The sequence below is a fragment of the Danio rerio genome, chromosome 23 (assembly GCF_049306965.1).
Source record: "Danio rerio strain Tuebingen ecotype United States chromosome 23, GRCz12tu, whole genome shotgun sequence".
In the NCBI taxonomy this organism is placed as follows: Eukaryota; Metazoa; Chordata; class Actinopteri; order Cypriniformes; family Danionidae; genus Danio; species Danio rerio.
Genome location: NC_133198.1, coordinates 1,167,856 through 1,193,360, shown reverse-complemented (window position 1 = coordinate 1,193,360; position 25,505 = coordinate 1,167,856). Strand labels below are relative to the sequence as shown.

General features: G+C 40.3%; 3 protein-coding genes across 8 annotated transcripts in view; 1 reads left to right on the top strand and 2 right to left on the bottom strand.

Moving 5' to 3' along the window:
* LOC101886104 (protein sel-1 homolog 3) overlaps positions 1–6,439 on the top strand; it is a 43,986-nt gene extending 37,547 nt beyond the window's left edge. For all 4 annotated transcript variants that reach the window (XM_073939641.1, XM_073939639.1, XM_073939640.1 and 1 more), the window contains exons 18-23: positions 668–749; positions 870–945; positions 1,059–1,153; positions 3,672–3,796; positions 3,942–4,117; positions 4,997–6,439. In XM_073939641.1, coding sequence (XP_073795742.1) covers positions 668–749; positions 870–945; positions 1,059–1,153; positions 3,672–3,796; positions 3,942–4,117; positions 4,997–5,199 — 757 coding nt within the window. In that variant the 3' untranslated portion in view covers positions 5,200–6,439. The remainder of the gene's footprint in view (positions 1–667; positions 750–869; positions 946–1,058; positions 1,154–3,671; positions 3,797–3,941; positions 4,118–4,996) is intronic.
* A 192-nt stretch (positions 6,440–6,631) lies between these two features.
* LOC137489066 (uncharacterized) lies at positions 6,632–9,066 on the bottom strand. Its single transcript, XM_068216825.2, has one exon. The coding sequence runs from the start codon at positions 9,064–9,066 to the stop codon at positions 7,885–7,887; it is 1,182 nt and encodes a 393-aa protein (XP_068072926.2). The 3' UTR covers positions 6,632–7,884.
* Positions 6,632–25,505, bottom strand: part of slc34a2b (solute carrier family 34 member 2b) — a 30,732-nt gene continuing 11,858 nt past the window's right edge. For 2 of the 3 annotated variants that reach the window (XM_068216694.2, XM_021469757.3), the window contains exons 10-13: positions 16,220–16,387; positions 14,120–14,236; positions 13,525–13,649; positions 6,632–10,197 (exon numbers count right to left, since the gene is read on the bottom strand). In XM_068216694.2, coding sequence (XP_068072795.1) covers positions 9,670–10,197; positions 13,525–13,649; positions 14,120–14,236; positions 16,220–16,387 — 938 coding nt within the window. In that variant the 3' untranslated portion in view covers positions 6,632–9,669. 3 annotated transcript variants of the gene reach the window in all.

Sequence of the window (25,505 nt, the reverse complement as noted above, 5' to 3'; positions counted from 1 at the left end):
TCTTTCCCTCAGCCATTCATCGTTCCATTCTTCCTTCCATCCATCTCTCTTTCCCTCAGCCATTCATCTTTCCATTCTTCCTTCCATCCATCTCTCTTTCCCTCAGCCATTCATCGTTCCTTTCTTCCTTCCATCCATCTCTCTTTCCCTCAGCCATTCATCGTTCCATTCTTCCTTCCTTCCATCCTTCTTTACCTCAGCCATTCATCGTTCCATTTTTCCTTCCGTCCATCTTTCTTTCCCTCAGCCATTCATCGTTCCATTCTTCCTTCCATCCATCTCTCTTTCCCTCAGCCATTCATCGTTCCATTCTTCCTTCCATCCATCTCTCTTTCCCTCAGCCATTCATCGTTCCATTCTTCCTTCCATCCATCTCTCGTCCCCTCATCCATTCATTTTTCCAAATATCTTTTTCTCAGTCATTCATCTTCCCATCTATCCCTCTTCCCCTCATCCATTCATCTTGCCATCTATCTCTTTCTCTCAGCCATTCATCTTTCCATTTTCCCCCTTCCCCTCATCCATTCATCTTGCCATCTATCTTTTTTTATGTCATTCATCTTTCCATCTATTCATCTTCCCCTCATCCATTCATCTTGCCATCAACCCCTCTTTGTCCTCAAATGGCAGATTTCTAAAAGTGTGTTTGTGTCGTTTGTTGATGAAGGGATGAGGCGTTGCTGAAGTATGCCATGCTAGCAGAAACTGGTCTTGGTGTGGCACAGCACAATGCTGCCCATCTGTGTGAGGTCTGAACATCTGCCAGCAAAACAATATCAAAATCTTCAGATCACGACACAAACCTTTATCTTCATAACACCGCTGTATCGTGTGTGTGTGTGTGTGTGTGTGTGTGTGTGTGTTTCCAGCTATTAGGCCACAGTTCTGCCTGTCAGTGGAGGTATCACAACTACTCCACCTACAACCACATCCCTCAGGAAGCAGGTGGGCACTTTGACCTCAGTTTGCTTCATAATCTCATATTTCACCTTATATATGTTGTCAGTAAGAGCTGTCCTCCTGCTTTTCAACTGTTCCCGTTTCTCTGTTTCCTGCAGGTTTGCTGCAGATGGGAGATTATTACAGTAAACAGGCTGATATGCTGAAGGCCATTGACATGTACAGTACAGCAGCATTACATGGCAGTCCTCAGGTGAACACACACACAATTTTGAACAGCTATCTTTATGAGGACTTACTATAGACGTGATGATTTTTATACTGTATAGGCCAGGGGTGCTCAATCCTGTTCCTGGAGAGCCACCTTCCCGCAGATTTCAATTGCAACCCATATCAAACACACCTGCCTGTAATTATTAAGTGCTTTTCAGATTCTATTTAATTGGTTCAGGTGTGTTTGATCAATGTTGGAGCTGAACTTTGCAGGAAGGTAGATCTCCAGGAACAGGGTTGAGCAGTCCTGGTATAGGCTGTATATGGCGACGCAGTGGTGCAGTAGGTATTGCTGTCGCCTCACAGCACTAAGGTTGCTGGATCACTGGTTCGATCCTCGGCTCAGTTGGTGTTTCTGTGTGGAGTTTGCATGTTCTCCCTAGCTTCGCGTGGGTTTCCTCCGGGTGCTCTGGTTTCCCCCACAGTCCAAAGACATGCGGTACAGGTGAATTGGGTAGACTAAATTGTCAGTAGTGTATGGGTGTGTGTGTGGATGTTTCCCAGAGATGGGTTGCGGCTGGAAGGGCATCCGCTGTGTAAAAAAATGTGCTGTATAAGTTGGCAGTTCATTCCGCTGTGGCGACCCCAGATTAATAAAAGGACAAAGCTGACAAGAAAATGAATGAATGAATAGACTGTATATTCTATACCTATACCCCTAAACCCAACCCTTACAGAAAACAATATTCATTTCTACATTCAAAACACTTCATTCTGTCTGATTTATGAGCCATTTTCTTCATGGAGACCAATAAAATGTCCCCATGAGGTAAAGATTTACTAGTATTGCTATACTTGTGGGGACATTTGGTCCCTACAATGTAAGGAATCAACATAAACTTAAAAAGGTAGACCGCTTACCTCCGTATGTATAGCTTTTCCGCTGTTACCAGTTTGTCCAGTGGCTCGCCATGTACATCGGCAGACTTGTGACATGGAGAGTTGTTGAGCGCGATGATGGGGTTTGAGTCCGGCTTGTGTGCTTAAGTGTTTTCAGGACACAGTGTTATACTGCAGGGCAGAACTGCTTTACATTTTTACACTACAGCACCAAAGACACATAGAGGAATGCAAAAACAAGAGAACAACAATACAGCAAGCCAGACATGACATACAGATTTACCTCTGAATGCTTTTTTTGTGATCCCACCCTCAAAAAATTAGCCAATTTAATCTTTATTTTGATGTTCATGCCAGTAAGTATAACATGGGAACACTCTACAATACTGTTGCATTAGTTAATGCATTTACTAACAGGAACAAACAATAAACAATACATTTACTACAGTGTTTATTTATGTATGTTAGAAGCCATATCACCCTGCAGCCCAAGACCGGTTACTCACTGAAGCTAAGCAGGGCTGAGCCTGGTCAGTACCTGGATGGGAGACCACATGGGAACACTAGGTTGCTGTTGGAAGTGGTGTTAGTGAGGCCAGCAGGGGGCGCTCAACCTGAGGTCTATGTGAGTCCTAATGCCCCAGTATAGTGAAGGGGACACTATACTGTCAGTGGGCGCCGTCTTTCGGATGAGACGTTAAACCGAGGTCCTGACTCTCTGTGGTCATTAATAATCCCATGGCACTTCTCGTGAAAGAGCAGGGGTGTAACCCCGGTGTCCTGGCCAAAGTCCCTCGATCATGGCCTCAAAATCATCCCCTTTCACCGAATTGTCTCTATCCACTCCACCAATAGCTGGTGTTTAGTGAGCGCACTGGCGCCATTGTCCTGTAGCAGCCGTCGCATCATCCAAGTGGAGCTGCACACTGGTGGTGGTGTGGAGAGACCCCCCTCATGATTGTGAAGCGCTTTGGGTGTATGGCCATACACAATACATGCACTATATAAATACACATTACGTTACATTACAATTGTAATAAAGTCATGCATTGTTTGTCTATGTGTTACCCCACCGCTCCTACACCACCCAACCTGCTGCGAGCTGGGATTGATCCGGCGACCTTCCCCATGGGAGTCAGTTGCTCTAACAAGGAGGCTAAAGACCATGGCCTCTAGTGTCTGTCGCTAAAGCACCATTAGAGGTCAGAGGAGTGAGGTTTACCTCCACAGCACTCACTAGCTGGCCTCCGTTACACTCACCCCCCTAAACCTCACTCCAATCCGGGTCACGACACCAATGAAACCCCACCAGTCTTACGCCACCCAACCCGCTCCGAGCTGGGATCAAACCAGCGACCTTCCGCATGGGAGGCTGCTTAAGACCATGGTCTCTAGCATCTGTCGCTAGAGCACCTTTAGAGGTCAGAGGAGTGAGGTTTACCTGCACAGCACTCACTAGCTGGCCTCCGTTACATATGTTAACTCTGTGCGTTAACTAATGTTATGAAGTGTGAATTTGGACGTTAATAATGCATTAGTAAATGTTGAACTAAGTACTGTTCATTATTAGTTCACATTAACTCATGAAACCTTTTTGTAAAGTGTGACCTGTAACATTAATATAATAACTATAATAACAAACATTGTGTGATTTTCAGGGTCTCTTTAACCTGGTCTTGTTAATTGAGGAGGGTTATGAAGTTCCTGACACCATTCTGGATCAGATGGGAATCTCTTCAGCAGATGGGAACCGCAGCGATGTTGTGGGGCGTCTGCTACACAGGTTTGGGTTTTCTACTCTGTCATACAGTCAGAATAGTACAGGAAGATTCATTCATTCATTTTCCTTCAGCTTAGTCTAACACAAGGGTTAAATGCAGTTTCCTCCCAATACAAGTCTCCTCATGATGATGGTGCTGTGTGTGTAGATGCAGGGAGTTTGAGGAGGGCGATGTGACGGCGTGTTCTCTTCTGCTGTGGTGGATCCAGCTGAGTGGAGCGTGGACGGACTTCACACGCAGCTCTGTTCAGATGACGCTGATCTGCGGGATTTCAGCCACTCTCCTCATCTTCATGTTTACTCTGCTGTTACGAACTCTTTATGGTAAAACATCCAAAATCGCTTTTAGGCCCTGTCCACATGAACACGGGTATCTGTTTTCGCCGTTTGTCCACATAAAAAATGCAGGATCAGGTGATTCGGGCTGCACGATATTGGGAAACGACATTGCAATATTTCATTCCTCTGCAATACATTCATTCATTCATTTTCTTTTCAGCTTAGTCCCTTTATTACCACAGCGGAATGAACCGCCAACTTATTAGCATATGTTTGGCGCCCCATTCACACGGGGCATCAGCTTCAAATCCGTCGGCGCCGCTTTAGAGGCGTTGCTCACTGCAGAAGTTGGGACTTGCTCAACTTTTCAAGTGCCGACAGAAGCGTCAGCCAATCAGATCGCTGTATGCAAATACACCCGCTCAGACAGTGGCCTATAGCTGACTAATTTCATTGGCTGACGCTGCTATGACGATTGCATCAGCCCCAACTTCAGACACGCCTTCAGTCAAGCATTGACGCTGAAGCCCCGTGTGAATAAGGCGTTACGCAGCGGATGCCCTTCTAGCTACAACCCGTCACTGGGAAACAGCCACACACTCTTACATTCACACACATACACTACGGCTAATTTAGCCAACCCAATTCACCTGTACTGCATGTGTTTGGACTGTGGGGGAAACCGGAGCACCCGGAGGAAACTCACACCAACACAGGAGAACATGCAAACTCCACACAGAAAGGCCAGCTGGGGCTCAAACCGGCAACCTTCTCTGCTGTGATTACTCTGATGACTCCTCTTCTCTGATTGGTCAGACTCTGCTCTGATACATTAATAGGCATCATGCATATGTATTACAAAACTGCGTAGGGTTTTTGCAGCCATGATCTTAATGACACTTTCATTTGTTGTTTCACCATCAGCATGTTACTCTGCGGCCACACAGTCCACCAGCCGGTCATCAGAGAGAGCTGGAGCAGCAGCATTTAACGAGCAGGACATCACTCCAGCGCAGAGCAGCTCAGTTCAGCAGCCTGCAGACCTTCACACATCTGAGATACTGATCACGGTGACGGGAGTGTGTGCGTGTGTGGTCTTTACACTCTTCATGTCACATCTGCTCTGAAGCTCAGCTTATACACACATCAGCACACTCCTCAGGCCCCTGCAGCGCTGTAAATCTACTGTAAGACGCTGAATAAAAGCATCAGTCACTTTCACAGTAATCCGTCATCTACTCTCTTAAGGTTACTACTCTCAAATGTTTCTAATGCAAGTAAATGTCTTGTGACACGTCAGCCTCATCTGGAAAACCGGATTTAAAAGCAAACTGAAGTCTGTTTTATTAGCAGGACTCCCCCTAGTGGTAAGGGTTATATTATACACACACAATCAACAAGACATTCACTTATTTTCCTTCAGCCCAGTCCCTTATTCATCAGGTCGCCACAGTGGAATGAACTGCCAACTATTCCAGCGTATGTTTTATGTAGTGGAATGCCCTTACAGCTGCAACCCAATACTGGGAAACACTTATACACACTCATTCTCTCACACACACTAAGGCCAATATAGTTGATCAGTTCCCCTTTTGCTCATGTGTTTGGACTGTGGGGGGAAACCCACGCCAACATGGGGAGAACATGCAAACTTGAGTTACTGTTGCCTTTCTATCAACTGGAACCAGTCTGGCCATTCTCCTCTGACATCAACAAGGCATTTGCGCCCACAGAACTGCCGCTCACTGGATATTTCTCTGTGTCGGAGCATTCTCTGTAAACCCTAGAGATGGTTGTGCGTGAAAACCCCAGTAGATCAGCAGTTTCTGAAATACTCAGAGCAGCCCGTCTGGCAGCAACAACCATGCCATGTTCAGTTTGAACTGCAGCACATCGGCTTAGTCCCTTATTCATCAGGTCGCCACAGTGGAATGGACTGCCAACTATTCCAGTGTATGTTTTATGTAACGGAATGCCCTTACAGCTGCAACCCTGTACTGGGAAATACCCATACACATATTCTCTCTCTCTCACACATATACACATTACGGCCAATTTAGTTAATCAGTTCCGCATTGCTTTAAAATCCTTCAGAAGTGTATCTTTTGGGTGGATAACAGGAGAATCATCATTGGGAATTGATCAAAGTCTGTCACATTAATAGGGTAAATTCATGATATTATTGTTTTGTGATAATGAGTTTTGCTTTGAGACACTTGATGGTAAATGAGACGTCTAGGAGCTGTACTTTGTATCTGTATATCTATTTTCCGGGTTCAGTGTGTGTGATGTAGTCTGTGTGCTGTTCATTAGAAACACCATGTTCAGAGTGTGTGGCTGGTGTGTCATTAAATAACCTTCACTTGGCCTGTGACAACATTTCTAAAACTCGCCCACAGATACCGATAAGCAGACGAGAACACAAACAATACCACACACACACCTCTGACTCACAATGCAAAGCGATAAGGGACAAACTGACAAGGAATAAATAAAGTAGGTCTGCAAGATATCAGGACTTGCATTGCACAATTTGTTTTTCAGAGATGAAAACAATCATTTACAGTATTAAATATTTATTCAGAGACCGTATCTTACATCGTTTACACTCATGAAATGTACAAAAATGCAACAGTACCAACATATTTAATCTCTTAACTGTCAAGGAAGTGTTTCCATTATCTAATTTATCAAGATAAGTTCAGGTTTAGACAGATTTGATTAAATATGTAGTGAAAAAGACACTAGTGTAGTGACATGTAGTGTCAGTTAAGGGGTTAAACTACATGTGTAATTCACAAAAACAATATACACACACTAAAAGACATCTCTGTATAGTTCCAGATAATGTGCAAAATGATCAAGAGTTTGCATTGGTGGAATGAAGGCAGGATCAACCTGTCAATCATGTGACATCCACCAATAGTGAAGCACAACACGTCCAAACTAATTCCCAGTGGACAAAAATCAAGCCCCGCCCCACATTTGTTCTAGTTCAAGCAGTTTCACTTGGATTTACACCTTACAAACGATATATACACCATGCTGACTGCAAATACCTCATGACTTTCCCAGTGCTGATGCAAAAACAGGACGGTGGGCCAAGTCACTGGCTGTTTCTCAAAAACAGAGGACGCGAGAAAGTACCCGGATGTGCTCTTGATACAGAGGATGCTTCAATGCAGACTTCAACTCGTAAAAAAAAATAATAATAAAAAGTCTATGGAGCTGAAAAAAGCCGATCTTAATAAAGGCATGAACACATTAAGGGTGTTTATTTGCTTAAATTCATATTAAATCTGAGTAATTTATATTGCACAAGGTATATTTGTATAGTCTTAATGTGTAGTATATAGATCGTGAAAAGTGGGAAAACAAATTGTTGTATGAATGCTGTAACGCTCAACTCTCCATTAAAAACACGTTAAGGTCATGTGACCATCAGGAAGAACGCATGCAGCCTCTTATTTCTCTCCAGAGTTCATTCTTCCGAGGTGACCTGGCAAGACTGATCGTCACTAGAACTCAAGTCTGTTCTCTGCATTCTTGGAATTGAGAAACGGCCACTGACTTTGCAGGGACTATAAAACTACAGTCATAAATGCATTTGCACATAAAGCCCCAATCTCTAACTAGCGATGTGTAATGCTTCAAGTATAATCAAGTCATCTGCATAATCCAAAAGAGAGCGGTGGTGAAAAACTATTCATGAAATCGACTCTGCACCAAATAATAAGATTTCAATAACAACAACAACAACAAAAAACTATTCTCTCCTGAATCTCCTGCTGTGTTAAACAGCAGATGACGCTCTAGGCTGGTGTTAAACGGCGCTCTAGGCTTGTGTTAAATGGCAGACGGCGCTCTAGGCTGGTGTGAAACGGCAGACGGCGCTTTAGGCCGGTGTTAAACCGATGACGGCGCTCTAGGCCGGTGTTAAACGGCAGATGGCGCTCTAGGCCGGTGTTAAACGGCAGATGGCGCTCTAGGCCGGTGTTAAACGGCAGATGGCGCTCTAGGCCGGTGTTAAACGGCAGATGGCGCTCTAGGCCGGTGTTAAACGGCAGATGGCGCTCTAGGCCGGTGTTAAACGGCAGATGGCGCTCTAGGCCGGTGTTAAACGGCAGATGGCGCTCTAGGCCGGTGTTAAACGGCAGATGGCGCTCTAGGCCGGTGTTAAACGGCAGATGGCGCTCTAGGCCGGTGTTAAACGGCAGATGGCGCTCTAGGCCGGTGTTAAACGGCAGACGGCGCTCTAGGCCGGTGTTAAACGGCAGACGGCGCTCTAGGCCGGTGTTAAACGGCAGACGGCGCTCTAGGCCGGTGTTAAACGGCAGACGGCGCTCTAGGCCGGTGTTAAACGGCAGACGGCGCTCTAGGCCGGTGTTAAACGGCAGATGGCGCTCTAGGCTGGTGTTAAACGGCAGACGGCGCTCTAGGCCGGTGTTAAACCGATGACGGCGCTCTAGGCCGGTGTTAAACGGCAGATGGCGCTCTAGGCTGGTGTTAAACGGCAGACGGCGCTCTAGGCTGGTGTTAAACGGCAGATGGCGCTCTAGGCTGGTGTTAAACGGCAGATGGCGCTTTAGGCTGGTGTTAAACGGCAGATGGCGCTCTAGGCTGGTGTTAAACGGCAGATGGCGCTCTAGGCTGGTGTTAAACGGCAGATGGCGCTCTAGGCTGGTGTTAAACCGATGACGGCGCTCTAGGCTGGTGTTAAACAGCAGATGGTGCTCTAGACTGGTGTTGAACAGTAGATGGCGCTCTAGACTGGTGTTAAACAGATGACGGCGCTCTAGGATGGTGTTAAACAGCAGATGGCGCTCTAGGCTAGTGTTTAATGGCAGATGGCGCTCTAGGCCGGTGTTAAACCGATGACGGCGCTCTAGGCTGGTGTTAAACAGCAGATGGTGCTCTAGACTGGTGTTGAACAGCAGACGACGATCTAGGCTGGTGTTTAAGAGCTGATAGAGCTCTAGGTTGGTGATAAACATAAGATTGAGCTCTAGGCTAGTGTTTAACAGCACTTTAGGCTGGTGTTAAACAGCAGATGGTGCTCTAGACTGGTGTTGAACAGTAGATGGCGCTCTAGACTGGTGTTAAACAGATGACGGCGCTCTAGGATGGTGTTAAACAGCAGATGGCGCTCTAGGCTAGTGTTTAATGGCAGATGGCGCTCTAGACTGGTGTTGAAAAGTAGACAACGATCTTGGCTGGTGTTTAAGAGCAGATAGAGCTCTAGGTTGGTGATAAACATTAGATGGAGCTCTAGGCTGGTGTTTAACAGCACTTTAGGCTGGTGTTTAACAGCTGATGGCGCTCTAGGCTGGTGTTTAACAGCTGCACACAGCACCATCTGCTTTTAAAAACTAACCTCCGATTCGATCCGAGTCGCAATGCAATTTGAGAAACTCAGATTTGATGCAGAACCGATTTCTCAAACGATGTTGTTTCGCCATCGCTCTAATCTCAACAAGGCATCTCAATGCAGCATTATAACCAAACTAAAAACCAATAGCAGCTTAAAAAGTCATGGTGCTTCACCCTGCGATCATCAAAACACGACTTGCATAAATTAAAATGGAGTCCATGTAGCATTATAAATGTGTAGCAGTCACTTTAGCCTCGTCCTCTATAGCGAGTGCTGGGTTGTCATACATCTCCAGGCTCCTGTCGTTGTTCTCCACGTGGTTTTTCTCTTCATTTCTGCAGCATTTACAGCAGCAGCAGCAGCGAGTCCTGCAGAAGCTCATTCCCGCAGTCACCACTCGGTCCCAGGGCTTCAGGGAGTGCAGCGGTTTGGGCAGAAACTCCCAACTGCGGATGAACGAGGGCAGAAAGCGAGGGCATCGTTTCTGCATGACGTTCACCACAATCACAAAGATGGCGAGCACCAACACTGGCACCCCGACGCCCACCAGGACCTGCCATCCTGCAATGGAGAGTCCCAGGACGGTCAACGGAAACAGCAGAAAGCAGAGAATGAGATACAGGCCCGCAAACCAGCGGTATTTAGCTGTACGGTTGCCCAGCGCTTTGGCCAGTCGGATGGGCACACGTGTGAAGGGGATGGGGTACCACAGCAGGATACCAGCGATGTTGAAAAAGAAGTGACACAGAGAAATCTGGAGGAAAACACAAACTACACTAAGCATTACATCACCACTAGAGGGCGCACATTCAAAACATCAGATTTATTAGCCCACAATGTATATTTTCAACATTTCTAAACCATGATAGTTTTAATAACTCATTTCTAATCACTGATTTATTTTCTCTTCTCCATGATGACAGCACCTAATATTAGACTAGATATTCTTCAAGACACTAGTGTTCAGCTTAAAGTGACATTTAAAGGGTTCACTAGGGTACCCTACCGAAAAAAACAGCTTAAACCAGCCTAGGCTGATTGGCTGGTTTTAGCTGGTCGACCAGGCTGGTTTTAGAGAGGTTTTGGCCACTTCCAGGCTGGTTTCCAGCCATTTACAGCCTGGTCTTAGCTGATCAGGCTGGGAGATGACCAGCTAAAACCAACCTAGCCAGGATGGGAGTCCAGCCAAAACCAGCTATGTCCAGCCTTAACCAGGCTGGTCAAGCTAGTTTTAACTGGATTTAGCTGGTCATTTTCCAGCCTGACCAGCTAAAACCAGGCTGGAAATGGCTGGAAACCAGCCTGGAAATGGCCAAAACCCCCCTAAAACCAGGCTGGTCAACCAGCTAAAACTAGCTTAGGATTTTTCGGCAGGGTAATTGGGGTAAAGTTAGGGTAATTAGGCAAGTCATTGTATAACAGTGGTTTGTTCTGGAGACAATCCAACACCAATATACAGGGCTCGAAATGAACCTTTTTGCTTGGTAGCACTGTGCTCCCAACTTTAAAAAGTCAGGAGCAACAGCCAAAATTTAGTTGCACCGACCAATAATAAGCACCGTTACTACAAGTTTTAATGTTGTATTAACGGAACAAAAAATTTTTCAAAATAGCGTTTGAAAAATCAACACTAAACAATCTAACAAACAAACAAAACGACATCTGCACACGCCCACCGGCCCTGCACGCGCTGCTCGACATGAATGAAACTTAGTTAACAATAACTTTGCTGTTCTCACGGGTGCACGGATATTGACATAATAGCTTATTTGCATACATCATCCTAATAGAAATAACGTTTCATGAGCTGCAATATTAGTTATAATGAATGAAAGCCCTTTTGAAAGTTGGGACTCTCCACTTTTCAAGCGCCAAGGGAAGAGTCAGCCAATCAGATCACTGTATGCAAATACACCAGCTCAGATAGTTTGGACTAATTTCATTGGCTGACACTGCTATGATGATTGTGTCAGTCCTAACTTCAGACACGCCCTCTGTCAAGCGTTGACGCTGGAGCCCCGTGTGAATGCACAGTACGAGAAGAGCGAACAACTGTTAGTGTGCTCACAAACTGAGACGCATGATTTTATTAGTTTACAAAGTTAAAATGCAAAGAAATAAACAGTAATTTAATGCCCTGCTACACATGTTATTCACAGTTTTATATACACAACCACATTTTGTCGTATCATTATAAAGATAATCTCATTTATAGTGTTTATATAAACATGGAGGAACTCTCCTCCTCAATCCCCAAGGCTGAATGCAGACACAGTGGACAGCAGTGCAGCGGGGGCCTGTTTCAGTAAAGAGGTTCAACCAACTCGGAGTTTAATCTTGAACTCAGAGTTTTTAATCTCTCGTTAAATCAACTCAGAGTTTTGGGTTTCAGAAAAGCTGATCTGAGTTAGGTCAATCAACTTTGAGAAGATTAAGAGATAAGCGCGCGCACCGTAACCATAAAAAGGCATTATCAATAGAGCACAGATATTACGAGTGACTGTGGCAATATCTTAAAAACTGAACTTAATCAGCTCATGCATAGTTATAGCAAATATGTGACGGTTAGCATGGGAAAACATAGCTGCTTAAGTTTATGCGCAAGTTTACATTTAAAGTTTATAAATATTTAGGTATAATATAATAGTGTAATGCGTTACTGTTATAAAAGTGACATTGTTATTGTATATTTACTGCAGGATACCAGCAATGTTGAAAAAAAATTTAAAAATGACAGATCAAAAAAGTTATAGGGCCCTATAGGGCAGTCTGGCGCAAGACGCAACGCAATTGCTATTGGCTACTTTCACCTCGGTGCAGGGGTCATTTTGAGGTGTTGCGCCAAGCTGTTTAAATAGCAAATGCATTTGCGCTCATATGTGCGCCCATAGGCAATCTGCTCTAAAAAAAAGCAGGCGTGTTTTGGCGCGTTGCTATTTTGAGAAACTGTAAATAGTCTGTTCTTTAGACCAGAACAAAGTCGGTCTATTGTCTGGCGCAAAGTGCACCTGGCTTACACACAAGATGCAGAGCAATGTGCAAATATCTTTACATATGAAAAAGATATAATATAATAAGGATATATATATAGGATATGAATATAAATGATTAAAATATTACAAAACATTAATTTCTAGCCTACATGAGTTTAAAAACCACCGCCTTCATACTTTCATCTCGGGAGGCTTTTTCAGCTCAATTTTGCTTTTGTATAAATGTTATTATTATTAGCAGTATTATTTATTTTATTCATATTTATATTTGTTTCATTAAAAACAAGCTTAGATTTGTCCACCTGTCAGGTTTTAGACCATATGGGGCACAGCAGATGTATTTGGAAATAACTCAGTATTTTGAGCACACTTCGTTAAATTGTTCATTTATTCGTTTGCTGGAAATTAGAACTGAATTTAGAAATAGTTTTGAAACAAATCTTTGCGCTTAAACGAAATTAATTATTTATAGGCTAATTGATGTCTGTGCGTAAAGGTTTCCCTATCCACGAGAGCGAAAGCAAAAGGGAACTTACTTTACGTCCTGTAAATAGCAAATGCACTTATGGTGCGACGCAGCTGGCTCTTAAAGGGAATGGGAGATGAGATTGGTTTATTCTCAAAACACACCTATAACTTAAGAAAATAAACTCAACCCTTTTAGACCATGCAACACGGCGCAAAGCGGATATTCCCGTCATTAAATTTGCAAATATGGATTGTGACATGCCCTAAAAGCGTTTGCGCCCTGCGATTTGCGCATGGACCGTCAAAATAGAGCTCATAACGTTTACAGTGTACTGTGGGTACTTCAGGTGTGTGTCCACCATACTGTGTTGTCTTGGTTTCCATCTTGATGACAATTGAAACCCAGAGTAATGAAGATGAATGCAAAACTGCACATGGTCTGGTTTAAAAATAAATAAATTCAGTGCTTTTTCCATGTGCGATTAATTGGAAAACATTTGGGATGTTGCAAGTTGGACTGAACAAAATGTGTAATTTAATAATAACATATTTTTACATGTTGAGCCTTTAACAGCAACTGTAGTACAGTACAACAGGCGAAATAGAGAGCAATGCCGCACCTGTAGCGAGTTGGCCAGTGTTTCTCCAGGACTGGCCATGGCCGCCAGTATAGCAGTGGTGGTTGTGCCGATGTTGGAGCCCAGTGTGAGTGGATATGCTCTCTCCAAACTGATCACACCAATACCTAAAGAGGAAGATGATGTACAGAGGATCATGACACATTCCTAAGTACAAATGAAATCAAACCTAGCCATATTGATTTTGTTAGCTCACACTGGTAGTTTCGTAGTAAACAAGTCATCTGTGCGTGTCATTAACAACAAAACAATAGATTGCACTTGTAATCATGTGGACTTAAACTATATGCCCAATGGATCCTTCACTATTCTGGGCTCCCAAAGTGGAAGTCAATAGAGTCTGGGCAAACAGCAGTAACTGCTGCTGAAGTGTTTTTCTCAATACCTCAAAGATAATCTTTAAAGATGAATCAGAAGATGAATGAAGGTCTTGGGGAATTTGATCGGTATAAAGGTGAGAAATCAACAGCTTTAATTTTTGGGTGAACAAACCCTTTATAAACTGCAATGTTATGGGCGTGTCAACATTGTGGCCGGTTAAATCAGGCATGTTGGTTTAACGGGTTTGTCTACTGACCGACTAGAGGAGTGATGGCGGAGGTGAAGACGGAGCTGCTCTGAACAATGAAGGTCATTCCGGCTCCCACGAGGATGGCCAGGTATCCTGTAACCCAGGCGAAGGGGAAGGGGAAATCTGACAAGAGGTATAAAGAGATGTTGGTCAAATGTACAAGCTTAAGGAGGTCAAACACACATGCAAGAGTTTACATTAGTGGGCTTCCCATTCCTCAAAACATTTCAGTATGTAAAACTGCAAGCCAATCAAACCAGTACAGTCCACAAGCTGTCACTCCTATCGGTGTTCAGATGAGGGTTCAAAACAGAAAATAAACCCTAAATCGTGAGGGTTTATATGTGGAGTTCTAGATTAGATGAGTAGAGCTGTGATAAAGTCAGAGACATCGATTCTGCCATTTTCAAAATGCATTATTCCCTCGCGCTCTAGGCCAGCGCTCGACAGCTGACGGCACTCTAGGCCGGCGCTAGACAGCAGACGGCGTGCCACAGCACCGGCGTTCGACAGCGGACGGCGCTCTAGGCCTTCGTTCGGCACTCTTGACCTTCGTTCGGCGCTCTAGGCCTTCGTTCGACAGCGAACGGCACTCTAGGCCGCCGGTCGACGCTCTAGGCCGCCGCTAGACAGTGGACGGCGCTTAAGGCCGGCGTTCGACAGCGGACGGCGCCCAAGGCAGATGGTGCTCTGGCTATGAGCACTGTCTACCGTTTATCTTTAGCCTAGAGTTTAACAGCAAACAACGCTCTAGGTAAGTGTTTACTGCTAACTTTTAAACCACAGCAATGGTCTAGGTTAGTTTTAAATTTTAGATGGACTTCCACTACAAAATTGTTTCATCCAGCTAAACTTATAATTCAGCCAGACTTGAATATTTCTATTTAGAAAGAATAAAAAAATAAATAAAATAAAAATATAATAATAATAATAATAATAATAATAATATTATATATATATATATATATATATATATATATATATATATATATATATATATATGAATATTTCTATTTAGAAAAAATAAAAATTCACAATATATATATATATATATATATATATATATATATATATATATATATATAGTGCCAAGTACACTCGAAGAAAACATTTTGCTTAAATACGGAACTGAACCACTTTAAAATCATGATGAGCCATAATCAATAAAAAATGTATAAACGCATCTAAACTTATTCTGACATACGTTCACTTTTATAAGCAGACTTCACAGAACACTGCAAAATTAAAGCAGTTCATGTCCACTTTAAAGCCTTAAAAAAAATAAAAAGTTGGACTAATATTCCTAGAATGTATCGTGACTGTAGCAAGGGCTTTGTTAGGAGTTTGAATGCAACGATGCAGGAACAGTAGGCGGATTGGAGGAGTTCTTAGTAAGCATGTACCCGAGTGATGTCTGAAACCAGCAGCACCTGCACATAAACAACCCTGCGGCTCTCAGACACACTCAGGTCATTTACTGTTCCTGTTCAGCTCATCAGACAGCAGGACTGCAGCACCTGCGCTGACTATCATATGACAGGACACACTCCAACACAATCTCAAACGCAGGACAGTGATAAGACCGAGCTCCGGGAAAGAAGAATTATTACACAAGTGTGTTTTTAAATGGAGGGACAAAAGTGTGTTTGTGTGTCAGAGTGCAAAGGTTCAGTGTTGACGCACACCTGGGGGAGTGAATGTGTGTGTGTGGGTTATTAATATCAGTTAACTTGCATGCATGCTATCTTATAGATGTTTTCATCGACTCGAGTCTTAATTAAGCCACAATTTTCTCTGTGTTTCAGTAAATGGGAGGATTTCTGGTGACAAATCTAATTTCGACTAATATTTTGGGAAAATGCTTTGGAATTTTTTTAAAACTATATACTTTGGGCAAATTGACTCCCTTTTCATTATGTTGGTGGTTGTTTTTGCTCCTTTGACTTCTATTATAATCACATATTTTATTTGCAAAGCCTTGACAGCATATAATCATGCATGCGATTATCAATGGGGCAAAAACAGCCACCAACATAAGCAAAGGGTAGTCAATCTGAACAGAACAGTGGAGAGTATAGTCTGGTGATTACCCTGAGGCCGCCTCACCTGTGTTGAGCACTTTTTTGATGACGACGGCCACCTGACCCTTCAGCATGGAGTTCAGCAGTTTAACTATGAGGATCAGGCATGTGCAGAGAGCCAGCAGAGACAGAGCCAGCAGGATCAAACCCACCGCCAGATCAGGCAGATCCGCAAACACGAACATGTGCGTACCTGAAGATAAAGCAGAGAAACACTGGTCATGAGGAGTGTGTGATGTTCACCAAAGAGGAAAGCAGAATACGGCTTGATCAATAAAACTAATATAAATATCGGAGGATTTCTCTTTACTTTTTTGGTTTCATCTTGGCTGATTTGAAATGAGGATTGATAGCTCGGTTTTCATCTAAACATGTGAATTAAATTAATGCACAAAACTAGAATACTGCATAAAACAATAGCAAATAACAAAATATTAAGACATGTATATTTAGTTTTTTACAATTTTAGCATTTATATACTGCTACACTTATGATTTTAAGTGCTTTTTTATATAAAAAGATGCATTTAATATAGATAAAAATAATCATAATAATAGTAATAATAAAAATAATAATAATAACTTAAATTCCCTGACTTTCTAGTATCTAGAAAATACCTTTTAAACTCCATGATAATGATAATAATAATAATAATAATAATGATGATGATAATAATAATGATGATGATAATGATGACGATAATAATAATGATAATAATAATAATAATAAATATAGCTGCGAGCAGCAATTAACGGGGGTCAAGCAGTTTAGCAGGGTAAGGTCATATAGCAGTTAGGACGCCTGTAAGTAGTTTATTCGACAACGAAATATACGATTAGAGTGTTAAAGTTTATAGATTGAGCTAACAAATGTTTGATTAAACACTCCAGAGAAGCAGCTTCGATTTTTACATATTGACAAATTTTTAATGAACATTTCGAGTGACCGCTTTTATGTCAAAGTGACCAGTATAAGCAGCCCTAAGATATAATGTGTAGATCGACTCATGGCACCTTAGACAAAGACACGACATGTCAAATTTTAAGTTAATCTAATAAATGGTTACTCAGATACAGTGATTTTACAATGTATAGCGCCATCATGTGGCCAATGTCTACGAGTTTTATGCTATGACCTTAGACTGACCTCTTGCATATGTGTAACAAGTTTGGTGAAGATATTTTAATTCATTTATGAGTTATGGCTATTTTAGCTCTTCTTAATAAAAATGACAAAAGAGCAGTGAATAAGCTATTAGTGATCTCCTACTGCCATCTAGTGGCCACAGTGTAATTTATTTATGTGATTACAGCCATTTAGGTGTGCATAAACATATCCCTTCTATAATTGAGCATGTTCTAACTATATAAAAAGAAAAATTTGTATTATATTAAAATAATTATAAATCTACAGAGTAAAATTTGTGAAAAGCTTTAACTAAATTTCATCTTAAATGCATTAACTGTGTTCATGCCTTGTCAGTTTGGGATTCAGAATGCATTACATAACATTACATTACATTCTTTGCTATAGAGCAGCTAAATAAACAATAAGTGGTCTGTTACTGCCATCTAGAAGCCACAGTTGTGATTTTCTTTACATATGTTTTAAAACAATGTGTTTAATTATAGAACCAGTTTTACCTATTAGAATTATTATGAAGAGGTTAACTGGGACCAAATTAGATGTTTAATGCATAACAGTGTTTACATCAGGTCAAAATATGATTCAGAATGATCCTAAATGCAATTTGCCTGACTTTAAACTCAAAAAATGTAAAAAAAAAAAAAAAAAAAATGTATGCAAATGTTATGAACAATAAATTAGTGGTCTTGTTGTGACATCTAGTGGTTAGAAATGGTAGGTGACAGTTAAAAGTCTGTGTTATAGTGGCTAAAATGATAGAATATTGAAAATATGTGTTTTTGAGACCTTTAAACATCCAAGATGGACAAAAAAATAACTTATAAATCATTTCAGTGATAAGTGTGTAAATGAAGCACATTTACTGCATTTTTAAGCCATTTTAGCATGTTTTTAGAACCATTTCCACTATTATAGCGCCACCTATAGCCCGATCTCCACAAAATTTTGCATGTTTATTCACATTGATATGCCACATCTGCTCACCAATTTCTGTGATGTTTTCTGTTTTCCTTATTGGTTTACAGGCATGTAGGTTTGTGTAGACACGCCCCTATTGTTAATGAGCCAGTTACAGCTATCTAAAATGGAAAGTTCAACTTTTTTTTGATAATTATTGATCTACTCAGTCCAGAGGATCATACAACACTGGTTTCATTGCGATTGAGTTAAAAACCAGGTACTAGTTCGCAAAAGTAGGTTTTGTTTATATTGATGGTTTTTTAATGAACGGTGTGAGTGACAGCAGTGGTTTTAGTCTCAAACTGTTCAGTATGAGCAGACCTATCATATGATATGTAGAATAAGTGTTTTTTGTGAAATAGTGTGTAAATAAACCACATTTACTGCATTTGTAAGCCATTTAGCATGTTTTAAAGACAATTTTTGTCATTATAGCGCCACCTATGGTTTAATGCTCACAAAATTTTGCATGTTTCTTCACATTGATATGGCACATGTGCTCACCAATTTCTGTGATGTTTTGGGCTTTCCTTATTGGTTTACAGGCATATAGGCTCGTGTGGACACGCCCCTTTTGTAAATTAGCCTGTTACAGCTAGGCAAAGTGAAAAGTTCAACTTTTTTTTGATAATTATTGATTTACACAGTCCAGAGATTCTAACAACACTGGTTTCGTCGCAATTGAGTGAAAAACCAGGGACTAGTTCGCAAAAGTAGGTTTTTCCTATATTGATAAATATTTACCGAACGGTGTAAGTGACAGCAGTGGTTTGAGTGTCAAACTGTTCGGTATGAGCAGGCCTATCATATGATATGTATTTTGTGTGGTTGCGCAAAAGGTTGTGTGATACACAACCCATTACACACTAAAAATACGTAAAATCGCCCCCTAGTGGCCGATTTCTTTCAAAATTCTTACAGACCTCTAGGACCATGAGTCGAACATGCCCAGCGAGTTTCGTTTTGATCACTCATCGTTAACCTTGTTAAATGGCTGCTCAATTTTCATTGGCCAATGGCGGCCATGTTTTTTGAGATATGCCAATGTCCTTATAGTATGTTATGACAACTTGGTCAAAGACACTGCATACCAAATTTTAAGCTTATTGGACAAATGGCTGTAAGGTTAGAGTCATTTTTATGTTTTTTTAGCTTTATAGCGCCACCATGTGGCCAAAGTCTGCGGGTTTTGCAGTGTCACCTCAAATTGAGCTTATACATGTGTGTACCAAGTTTAGTGATGACATGTCATTTCGTTCAAAAGTTATAGCTCCAATTAGCATTTAGCTTCAATTAGCATTGAACATTGTTGTGTACCGTTTCGAGTGAGAATAAAAATTTCAACTTTTTTTTGATAATTATTGATATTCAGTGTCCAGAGAACATTTGAGAGCTGGTTTGGTTTAGATTGAGTGTAAAACCTAGGACTAGTTCGCAAAAGTAGGTTTCGGACAAATCGCGATGTAGCGGGAAAACGGTGCGTCGTAGAGCAAAAAGTTCAGCTGTGCACTTTTGTTGGGGCTAACCCAAGGATTAGAAAAATGTAAAGTTTTTGAGTCTACGACAAACGGTGAACGTATAGCGGGCAAAAATGTCCAAAAAGTGGGTTTTTGGCGCCATAGCGCCACCTATGGTCCGATTTGGCTGATCTTTGGTGAGAATGTAGTGTACCGGGGTACTACGATCTGGCCAAGTTTCAGCTCTCTCGGCCTTACGGTTTGGTCTGGGCAATAGTGACTTCGGCAGAATAATAATAATAATAATAATAAATATAGCTGCAAGCAGCAATTAACGGGGGTCAAGCAGTTTAGCAGGGTAAGGTCATATAGCAGTTATGACGCCTGTAAGTAGTTTATTCGAAAACGAAATATACGATTAGAGTGTTAAAGTTTATAGATTGAGCTAACAAATGTTTGATTAAACACTCCAGAGAAGCAACTTCGATTTTTACATATTGACAAATTTTTAATGAACATTTCGAGTGACCGCTTTTATGTCAGAGTGACCAGTATAGGCAGCCCTATGATATAATGTGTAGATCGAGTCATGGCACCTTAGACAAAGACACCGCATGTCAAAATTTAATTTAATCAGATAAATGGTTACTCAGATACAGTGATTTTACAATGTATAGCGCCATCATGTGGCCAATGTCTATGAGTTTCGTGCTATGACCTTAGACTGACCTCTTTCATATGTGTAACAAGTTTGGTGAAGATATTTTAATTCATTCATGAGTTATGGCTATTTTAGCTCTTCTTAATAAAAATGACAAAAGAGCAGTGAATAAGCTATTAGTGATCTCCTACTGCCATCTAGTGGCCACGGTGTAATTTATTTATGTGATTACAGCCATTTAGGTGTGCATAAACATATCCCCTCTATGATTGAGCATGTTCTAACTATATAAAATGAAAATTTGTATTTTATTAAAATAATTAAAAATCTACAGAGTAAAAAGTATGACAAGCTTTGACTAAATTTGATCTTAAATGCATAAACTGTGTTCAGGCCATGTCAATTTGGGATTCAGAATGCATTACATAACATTACATTACATTACATTCTTTGCCATAGAGCAGTAAAATAAACAATAAGTGCTCTGTTACTGCCATCTAGTTGCCACAGTTGTGATTTTCTTTACACATGTTTTAAAACAAGGTGTTTAATTATAGAACCAGTTTTACCTATTAGAATTATTATGAAGAGGTTAACTGGGACTAAATAAGATGTTTAATGCATAACATTGTTTACATCATGTCAAAATGTGATTCAGAATGATTCTAAATGCAATTTCCCTGACTTTAAACTCAAAAAACAAAGGTATGCAAATGTTATGAATAATAAATAATTGGCCTTTTGCTGAAATCTAGTGGTTCAATTTGGTAGGTGACCTTTAAAAGTCTGTTATAGTGGCTGAAATGATAAAATATTGAAAATATGTGTTTTGAGACCTCTAAACATTCAAAAAGAACAAAAAATTTAATATGTAAATAATTTAAGTGACAAGCTTGTATCAAACTTGTAATAGTGTGTAAATTAAGCACATTTACTGCATTTTTAAGCCATTTTAGCATGTTTTTATGACCATTTTTACTAGTATAGCGCCACCTATTGCCCGATCTCCACAAAATTTTGCATGTTTATTCACATTGATATGGCACATGTGCTCTTCAATTTCTGTGATGTTTTGGGTTTTCCTTATTGGTTTACAGGCATGTAGGTTCTTGTAGACACGCCCCTTTTGTAAATGAGCCTGTTACAGCTATCTAAAATGGAAAGTTCAACTTTTTTTTGATAATTATTGATCTACTCAGTCCAGAGGTTCATACAACACTGGTTTCGTTGCGATTGAGTTAAAAACCAGGGACTAGTTTGCAAAAGTAGGTTTTGTTTATATTGATGGTTTTTTGATGAACGGTGTGAGTGACAGCAGTGGTTTTAGTGTCAAACTGTTCGGTATGAGCAGGCCTATCATATGATATGTAGATTAAGTGTATTTGTGAAATAGTGTTTAAATGAAGCACATTTACTTTATTTTTAAGCCATTTGGCATGTTTTTAAGACTATTTTTGGTATTATAGCGCCACCTATGGTTTGATCTTCACAAAATTTTGCAAGTTTCTTGTCATTGATATGCCACATATGCTTACCAATTTCTGTGATGTTTTGGGCTTTCCTTATTGGTTTACAGGCATGTAGGTTCGTGTGGACACGCCCTTTTTGTAAATTAGCCTGTTACAGCTAGCCAAAGTGAAAAGTTCAAAATTTTTTTGATAATTATTGAACTACACAGTCCAGAGATTCTAACAACACTGGTTTCGTTGCGATTGAGTGAAAAACCAGGGACTAGTTCGCAAAAGTAGGTTTTTCATATGTTGATGAATATTTATTAAACGGTGTAAGTGACAGCAGTGATTTTAGTGTCAAACTGTTCGGTATGAGCAGGCCTATCATATGATATGTATTTTGTGTGGTTGCGCAAAAGGTTGTGTAATACACAACCTATTACACAGTAAAAATATGTAATATCGCCCCCTAGTGGCCGATTTCTTTCAAAATTCTTACAGACCTCTAGGACCATGAGTTGAACATGCCCAGCGAGTTTCGTTCCGATCACTCATCGTTAACCTTGTTAAATGGCTGCTCAATTTTAATTGGCCAATGGCGGCCATGTTTTTTGAGGTATGCCAATGTACTTACAGTATGTTATGACAACTTGGTCAAAGACACTGCATGCCAAATTTCAAGCTGATTGGACTAATGGCTGTAAGGTTAGAGCAATTTTTATGTTTTTTTAGCTTTATAGCGCCACCATGTGGTTAAAGTATGCGAGTTTTGCACTGTGACCTCAAGTTGACGTTATACATATGTGTTACAAGTTTGGTGATGATATCTCATTCCATTCAAAAGTTATAGCTGCAATTAGCATTTAGCTTCAATTAGCATCGAACATTTTTGTGTACTGTTTCGCGCGAGAATAAAAATTTCAACTTTTTTTTGATAATTATTGATATTCAGTGTCCAGAGAACATTTGAGAGCTGGTTTGGTTCAGATTGAGTGAAAAACCTAGGACTAGTTCGTAAAAGTAGGTTTCGGACAAATGGCGATGTAGCGGGAAAACGGTGCGTCGTAGAGCAAAAAGTTCTGCTATACACTTTTGTTCGGGCTAAACCAAGGATTGAAAAAATGTAAAGTTTTTGAGTCTACGACAAACGGTGAACGAACAGCGGTCAAAAATGTCCAAAATATTGGTTTTTGGCGCCATAGCGCCACCTATGGTCCGATTTGGCTGATCTTTGGTGAGGATGTAGTGTACCGGAGTACTACAATCTGGCCAAGTTTCAGCTCTCTCGGCCTTACGGTTTGGTCTGGGCAATAGTGACTTCGGCAGAATAATAATAATAATAATAATAATAATAAAAATTTTAACAAAAACAATAGGGTTTCAGCGCTTCGCGCTTGACCCCCTAATAATAATAAAAAATATAGCTGCAAGCAGCAATTAACGGGGGTCAAGCAGTTTAGCAGGGTAAGGTCATATAGCAGTTATGACGCCTGTAAGTAGTTTATTTGACAATGAAATATACGATTAGAGTGTTAGAGTTTATAGATTGAGCTAACAAATGTTTGATTAAACACTCTAGAAATGCAACTTCAGTTTTTACATATTGACAAATTTCTTAAGAACATTTCGAGTGACCGCTTTTATGTCAAAGTGACCAGTATAAGCAGCCCTATAATATATTGTGTAGATCGAGTCATGGCACCTTAGACAAAGACACGACATGTCAAATTTTAAGTTAATCAGATAAATGGTTACTCAGATACAGTGATTTTACAATGTATAGCGCCATCATGTGGCCATTGTCTACGAGTTTTATGCTATGACCTTAGACTGACCTCTTGCATATGTGTAACAAGTTTGGTGAAGATATTTTAATTCCTTCATGAGTTATGGCTATTTTAGCTCTTCTTAATAAAAATGACAAAAGAGCAGTGAATAAGCTATTAATGATCTCCTACTGCCATCTAGTGGCCACAGTGTAATTTATTTATGTGATTACAGCCATTTAGGTGTGCATAAACATATCCCTTCTATAATTGAGCATGTTCTAACTATATAAAATGAAAAATTTGTATTTTATTAAAATAATTAAAAATCTACAGAGTAAAAAGTGTGAAAAGCTTTGACTAAATTTGATCTTAAATGCATTAACTGTGTTCATGCCATGTCAGTTTGGGATTCAGAATGCATTACATAACATTACATTACATTCTTTGCTATAGAGCAGTAAAATAAACAATAAGTGGTCTGTTACTGCCATCTAGAAGCCACAGTTGTGATTTTCTTTACATATGTTTTAAAACAAGGTGTTTAATTATAGAACCAGTTTTACCTATTAGAATTATTATGAAGAGGTTAACTGGGACCAAATTAGATGTTTAATAAATAACAGTGTTTACATCAGGTCAAAATGTGATTCAGAATGATCCTAAATGCAATTTCCCTGACTTTAAACTCAAAAAATGTAAAACAACAAAGGCATGCAAATGTTTTGAACAATAAATAAGTGGTCTTGTTGTGACATCTAGTGGTTAGAAATGGTAGGTGACAGTTAAAAGTCTGTGTTATAGTGGCTAAAATGATAGAATATTGAAAATGTGTTTTTGAGACCTTTAAACATCCAAGATGGACAAAAAAATAACTTATAAATCATTTCAGTGATAAGTGTGTAAATAAAGCACATTTACTTCATTTTTAAGCCATTTTAGCATGTTTTTAGAACCATTTCCACTAATATAGCGTCACCTATTGCCCAATCTCCACAAGATTTTGCATGTTTATTCATATTGATATGCCACATCTGCTCACCAATTTATGTGATGTTTTGGGTTTTCCTTATTGGTTTACAGGCATGTAGGTTCGTGTAGACACGCCCCTTTTGTTAATGAGCCTGTTACAGCTATCTAAAATAAAAAGTTCAACCTTTTTTTGATAATTATTGATCTACTCAGTCCAAAGGTTTATACAACACTGGTTTCGTTGCGATTGAGTTAAAAACCAGGGACTAGTTCGCAAAAGTAGGTTTTGTTTATATTGATGGTTTTTTAATGAACAGTTTGAGTAACACCAGTGGTTTTAGTCTCAAACTGTTCAGTATGAGCAGACCTATCATATGATATGTAGATTAAGTGATTTTTGTGAAATAGTATGTAAATGAAGCAAATTTACCTTATTTTTAAGCGATTCAGCACTATTTAAAGACTATTTTTGCTATTATAGCGCCACCTATGGTTTGATCTTCACAAAATTTTGCAAGTTACATCTCGTTGACATGCCACATCTGCTCACCAATTTCTGTGTTGTTTTGGGCTTTCCTTATTGGTTTACAGGCATGTAGGTTCGTGTGGACAAGCCCCTTTTGTAAATGAGCCTGTTACAGCTAGCCAAAGTGAAAAGTTCAACTTTTTTTTGATAATTATTGATCGACACAGTCCAGAAATTCCAACAACACTGGTTTCGTCGCGATTGAGTGAAAAACCAGGGACTAGTTCGCAAAAGTAGGTTTTGTTTATATTGATGAATATTTAACGAACGGTGTAAGTGACAGCAGTGGTTTGAGTGTCAAACTGTTTGGTATGAGCAGGCATATCATATGATATGTATTTTGTGTGGTTGCGCAAAAGGTTGTGTGATACA

What these genes read in the sequence shown, in the direction of transcription:
- LOC137489066 (XM_068216825.2), bottom strand. Translation starts at nt 9,066, where the DNA reads ATGTTTATCACCAACCTAGAGCTCTATCAGCTCTTAAACACCAGCCTA.